This window comes from Ascidiella aspersa, chromosome 1 (assembly GCF_963924565.1).
Source record: "Ascidiella aspersa chromosome 1, kaAscAspe10.2, whole genome shotgun sequence".
Lineage (NCBI taxonomy): Eukaryota > Metazoa > Chordata > Ascidiacea > Phlebobranchia > Ascidiidae > Ascidiella > Ascidiella aspersa.
In genome coordinates, this window is record NC_139447.1 from 6,498,651 (window position 1) to 6,504,790 (window position 6,140).

The 6,140-nt window shown below is 39.3% G+C and overlaps 2 protein-coding genes across 2 annotated transcripts; one reads left to right on the plus strand and one right to left on the minus strand.

Moving 5' to 3' along the window:
* The first annotated feature begins 406 nt into the window (after positions 1-406).
* On the plus strand, positions 407-1,688 carry LOC146166803 (uncharacterized). Its single transcript, XM_083390961.1, has 2 exons — positions 407-422; positions 1,100-1,688. Exon 2 carries the CDS (start codon positions 1,100-1,102, stop codon positions 1,667-1,669), a length of 570 nt encoding a protein of 189 aa, XP_083247087.1. The 5' UTR covers positions 407-422; the 3' UTR covers positions 1,670-1,688.
* A 2,367-nt stretch (positions 1,689-4,055) lies between these two features.
* Positions 4,056-5,368, minus strand: LOC146166804 (uncharacterized). The gene is made up of 2 exons (XM_083384996.1): positions 5,303-5,368; positions 4,056-4,625 (listed from the first exon to the last, which is right to left on the minus strand). The coding sequence occupies exons 1-2, from the start codon at positions 5,366-5,368 to the stop codon at positions 4,056-4,058; spliced, it is 636 nt and encodes a 211-aa protein (XP_083241122.1).
* Positions 5,369-6,140: the final 772 nt, after the last annotated feature.

The following is a 6,140-nucleotide window of genomic DNA, read 5'->3' on the forward strand; positions in this document are numbered from 1 at the left end:
AGGCTTTATTTAATTACCAAAACCCCAGAAACGCTCATATTGGTTCTTTCACTGCATTTAAAAGCAAATATACCTAATCAATTAAACCAAAAGATGATTATCGGTTTCTTAATATATCGGAATAATTAATCTTAATACAGTTTAGAGGCGATTTTTGTAAAGCAACATTGCAAAACACACAGGTGGTAATGCTTATTGTTAATTGTAAAACCCGAAAAATTTTGCCGGGAAAATATTCAACGTTATCTGCCACGTTTAAAAACAAACATCGTTGCGATACGACGAAGAAGTTAGGAACGATCGGTCTGTAAGTTTCGAGGAATTTTGACGTCCTAAACCACAACGCACCTCGCAAAATGCTATATAAACGCGACGAAGCACGTCCCAAATCACACTTTGCATTCAACAAGCAATACTACAAGGTAAGTGATATTTAATTACAAACGTAAGCTTAACTATCCTAGTTTTTGCGTCGCCGAAGACCTGCTGGTTTTGTTCCTCTGGAGCAACTTTTTAACGTCAGATCGCACCTGTGTATCTAAACACGTGGTGGCGCGCCTATAGCGCAACTTTTATTTATACCAGTATTTGGCTTGTACTGGCTGTAGATTTTGCTTTACATAGGCCTCGTAGTTGAATTATGGTCTTTAAAGTACTGTGGGCCCAATAAGCTAATCCAAAGTATTCAGCAAAAATAGTAAACAATATATGTCGTACTTTTTTTCGTTGGCCCTCGGGCAGCGGTCGGGAAATGCTTCTTTTGTAATTTAAGCCATATTAATTTAGGACTGATGTGACCCCTGATAAATTAATACAAGTAGGTGTTAATGGATATAAAGGGGTTAGTCACATGGATTACCAAATGTCTTGGTGCATTTATTTAGCAACCTAAAACTATTGGTAATTATTATTATTGGCTTGCATTACGTAAAAATACTCTGCATCTCCCTTTGTTGATTAAAAATTTGTGATGGTAAAAAAGTAGGCGCCATGACTTTCTTTCCATCTGCAGTGTGTCTTGTTCAGTCTTATCAACAACAACCGACATTTCTTTCATTTATATTTAGACATTTGACTTGAGCGAAAATTTTTTTTGCAGATGAACAGCTGCATTTTGATTTTGTCCGTTTTGGTTCTTGTCGTCGCTTTTAGCGAGGCGGCCGTGCTGCAGAACCGAAACAAGAGGCAGATTTTTTACAACGGACCAACCGGCATCCATGGTAATGGTGCCGCAAGTCTTGGATTAGGACTTGGAGGATTCCAAGCCCAGGCATTGGCCAACGCAGGACTTGGAATTCAAGGATTTGGTGGAGCCCATGCCGCGCTTGGCGGAACTGCCTCGATCAATAAGGAAGGGTTAAATGCCGCCGTTCAAGGCCAGGCAGGTATCGGCATTAATCACTTCGCGGGTGTTGCCGCGAATGCAGGTGGGCAACTTGCGATCAATCAGCACGGAATAGGCGCCGCGGCTAACGCAAATCTTCAAGCAAACCTTGGACCAATTCAAGCAGGAGCTAATCTCGGCGGCGTTGCTCAACTCGGACCAAATGGATTGCACGCCGGGCTTCAAGGTGGCTTCAGCCTTGGGGATGAGTTGGGGGCTGCAGAAGGCAGGTTCCTTGAAAATGACGGAGTTTTTAACAAATATTGGATCGTCGGTGCTCCCTAAAAAGTAGAAGCGATCATCTTTACAGCCTAATTGCAACAATAGTCATTCTCATGTTTACATTTGATGGTTATTTGTCATGGCGGTCAGAATAAAAGTTACATAAATGTACAAAACAACCATGTTAAGGTCAGCAAACTGTTTTAATCGCTCGAAAAACGATGTGACTGAACATATTCTTATACATTTTAGCAGTTAGATCAGTTCATCAACCAACCGATTTTATACTGTAAATTTAAGAAATTGGTGTATATACATATAGGCTAGAACCAGTGACCAAATTTGTTCTCGAGACCTCCTTTAAGATATTCCATAACTTACGCGAGACCCTATTATAGTAGATTACACGTAAACCAAAGGCAATTAGAATCATATTACACAAAACTAACTAAAATCAAGGTATAGCGTTTATTCGGGTTATTACGACTTGAATAGAAAAGTGCATTGACCGCTCGCAAAGTAACGAAAATAGGTTTAAGGAAACTCGTAATTAACCAAGCAATATAAGGATTGTTTTACTATTGTATTTCAAAGTATAAAGCAGGAGTCTTGACTTTTTTACCAGTACACTTTCGATTTGTCTGCAAGTAAGGTGTATCCCATTAGAATAATTATCCCTACTGTTCACCTAAGCCAGTGCTTTTCAACCTTTTTGCTGGAGTAGAATGCCATGGAAACATTTCACTGGCTCGAGGAACCCGAGTGCAATAATTTCACTGGCTCGAGGAACCCCAGTGCAATAAACACACCCCAATTAGCTACGCAATTTAGAAATTGCGGAACCCCTGGCCTGTACTAGCGGAACCCTTGGGTTCATCGGACCATGGTTGAAAACCACTGACCTAAGCAGTAGCAACAATTTCTATTAAAATGAATTCTCCAGGTCTAGGGCAGTGTTTCTTAATAAGGTGATTGGTTTACCCCAGGGTGAATAAATTTTTTTAAGGGTTGAACCAACCAAAAGGGGTGAATAAGGGTGAACGGTCAGAACGTGAATGATAGCTTGCGAACAAGGCGGATATTCCGGGTGTTCAGTGAACAGGTGGGAATTACCAAAAACAAAATTAATTCTAAGTTTTTTCACAAGGATGAATGGAATCTGTAGATTGATGCTAGGAGTAAACAAAACTAAAAAAGGTTTAAGAAACACTGCTCTAGGGTATGCCCACGTTTTGCGATACCGGATCAAAATATGTAACAGCATTGTCCTACTTTAATACTTAAGAGAAAAATAGAATATCACAAACCCATCAATAAAATATCACTTCCAAAAAATATCGTCTTATTTTATATTTAAAACAGTTTAGACCAGGACCAGGAGTCCTAATCTTCTAAGTGACAGGAGTAAGCGAGAGAAATTTGCGCAGATACCCTAGAGCAGTGGTTCTTAAACTGTTTTTAGTTTTGTATACCCCTAGCATCGATCTCCAGATTCTATTAACCCTGATAAAAAAACTTAATTTAGTTTTTGGAAGTTCTCACCTGTTCACTAAACAGGTTGAACACCCGGAATACCACCCTGCTCGCAAGCTATCATCCATTTCTGACGGTTCACCCTTATTTACTCCTTTTGGTTGATTCACCCCTGCAAAATGTTATTCACCCGGGGTGGACCAATCACCTGATTAAGAAACACTGCCCTAGACCTGGAGAGTTTATTTAAATAGAATATAAATTGTTGCTAACACTTAGGTGAACAGTTGGGATAATTATTCTGATGGCATACACCTTACATGCAGACAAATCGAAAGTGTACTGGTAAAAAAGTTCAAGACTTCTGCTTTATACTTTGAAATACAATAGTAAAACAATCACTATATTGTTTGGTTAATTACGAGTTTCCATAAACCGATTTTCATTGTTACTTCACGAGCGGCCAATACATTTTTCTATTCAAGTCGTAATGACCCGAATAAACGCTATACCTTGATTTTAGTTAGTTTTGTATAGTTTTGACGACATTCTTGGCAAAGTGAAACAACCCATTCAGACAATTAATCGAACTGCCATTTTGAATAGGATTCTAATTGCCTCTGGTTTACGTGTAATCTACTAAAATAGGGTCTCGCGTAAGTTATGGAATATCTTAAAGGAGGTCTCGAGAACAAATATTTTGGCCACTGGTCTAGCTTACACACATATACACCAATTTCTAGAACTTAATGTATAAAATCGGTTGGTTGATGAACTGATCTAACTGCTAAAATGTATAAGATTCTGTTCAGTCACATCGTTTTTCGAGCGATTAAAACAGTTTGCTGACCTTAACATGGTTGTTTTATACATTTCTGTAACTTTTATTCTGACCGCCATGACAAATAACCATCAAATGTAAACATGAGAATGACTATTGTTGCGATTAGGCTGTAAAGATGATCGCTTCTACTTTTTAGGGAGCACCGATGATCCAATTTGAGTTAAAAACTCCGTCATTTTCGAGGAACCTGCCTTCTGCAGCCCTCAACTCATCCCCAAGGCTGAAGCCACCTTGAAGACCGGCGTGCAATCCATTTGGTCCGAGTTGAGCAACGCCGCCGAGATTAGCTCCTGCTTGAATTGGTCCAAGGTTTCCTTGAAGATTTGCGTTAGCTCCGACGCCTATTCCGTGCTGATTGATCGCAAGTTGCCCACCTGCATTCGCGGCAACACCTGCGAAGTGATTAATGCCGATACCTGCTTGGCCTTGAACGGCGGCATTTAACCCTTCCTTATTGATCGAGGCAGTTCCGCCAAGCGCGGCTTGGGCTCCACCAAATCCATGAATTCCAAGTCCTGCGTTGGCCAATGCCTGGGCTTGGAATCCTCCAGGTGCTAATCCAAGACTTGCGGCACCATTACCATGGATGCCGGTTGGTCCGTTGTAAAAAATCTGCCTTTTGTTTCGTTTCTGCAGCACGGCCGCCTCGCTGAAAGCGACGACAAGAACCAAAACGGACAAAATCAAAATGCAGCTGTTCATCTGCAAAAAAAAGTTTTCGCTCAGGTCAAATGTCTAAATATAAATGAAAGAAATGTCGGTTGTTGTTGATAAGACTAAACAAGTCACACTGCAGATAGAAAGAAAGTAATGACGCCTACTTTTTACCATCACAAATTTTTAATCAACAAATGTAGGTGCTGAGTATCTATACGTAATGCAAGCCAATAAAAATAATTACCAATAGTTTTAGGTTGCTAAATAAATGCACCAAGACGTTTGTTAATCCATGTGGCTACCCCCTTTATATCCATTAACACCTACTTATTTTAATTTATCAAGGGTCACATCAGTCCTAAATTAATATGGCTTAAATCCCAAAATAAGCATTTCCCAACCGCTGCCCGCGGGCCAACGAAAAAAAGTACAACATATATTATTTACCATTTTTGCTTAATACTTTGGCTTAGCTCATTGGGCCCACAGTACCTTAAATACCATAATTCAACTACGAGGCGTATGTAAAGCAAAAATTACAGCCAGTACAAGAGAAATATTGGTATACATAAAATTTGCGCTATAGGTGCGCCACCACGTGTTTAGATACACAAGTGCGGTCTGACGTTAAAAAGTTGCTCCAGAGGAACAAAACCAGCAGGTCTTCGGCGACACAAAAACTAGGATAGTTAAACTTACACTTGTACTTTAATATCACTTACCTTGTAGTATTGCTTGTTGAGTGCAAAGTGTGATTTGGGACGTGCTTCGTCGCGTTTATATAGCATTTTGCGAGGTGCGTTGTGGTTTTAGGACGTCAAAATTCCTCGAAACTTACAGACCGATCGTTCCTAACTTCTTCGTCGTATCGCAACGATGTTTGTTTTTAAACGTGGCAGATAACGTTGAATATTGTCCCGGCTAAATTATTCGGGTTTTACAATTAACAATAAGCATTACCACCTTTCTGGTTTGCAATGTTGCTTTACAAAAAATCGCCTCTAAACTGTATTAAGATTAATTATTCCGATATATTAAGAAACCGATAATCATCTTTTGGTTTAGTTGATTAGATATATTTGCTTTTAAATTCAGTGAGAGAACCAATATGAGCGTTTCTGGGGTTTTGGTAATTAAATAAACCCTATTTTTTCGAAAAAACTATTTGGGCAAGCGAAAGCTTGGTGCCACAATCGATAGCAAAATAAAACAGAAGAGAAGTGTCATAAAGTTAATAATTTGTGCCATTTTATGGAACATAGACTGTAGCATTTGGAACACACTACTCTTTCACCCGGAAAAGCTTAAAATAACGGATATATTCTGTACATTTTTTTCAAATTATAACCTACCTAATAAACCCACGCTAGAGTACAAATATCTTCCCGGCGTTGTTTTAACGTAGGGGTCGAAAGTTACGTCATAACGTGACGTCATGATACAAGTTACATTTATAAATTCCTATGTCCGGTCGAACTCGTTCATCTACGATACTTGGTCCAATGTATATATTTGAAAAGGGATAAAGCGTGAGCGCAAAAATATTGAGATCAGATGGTT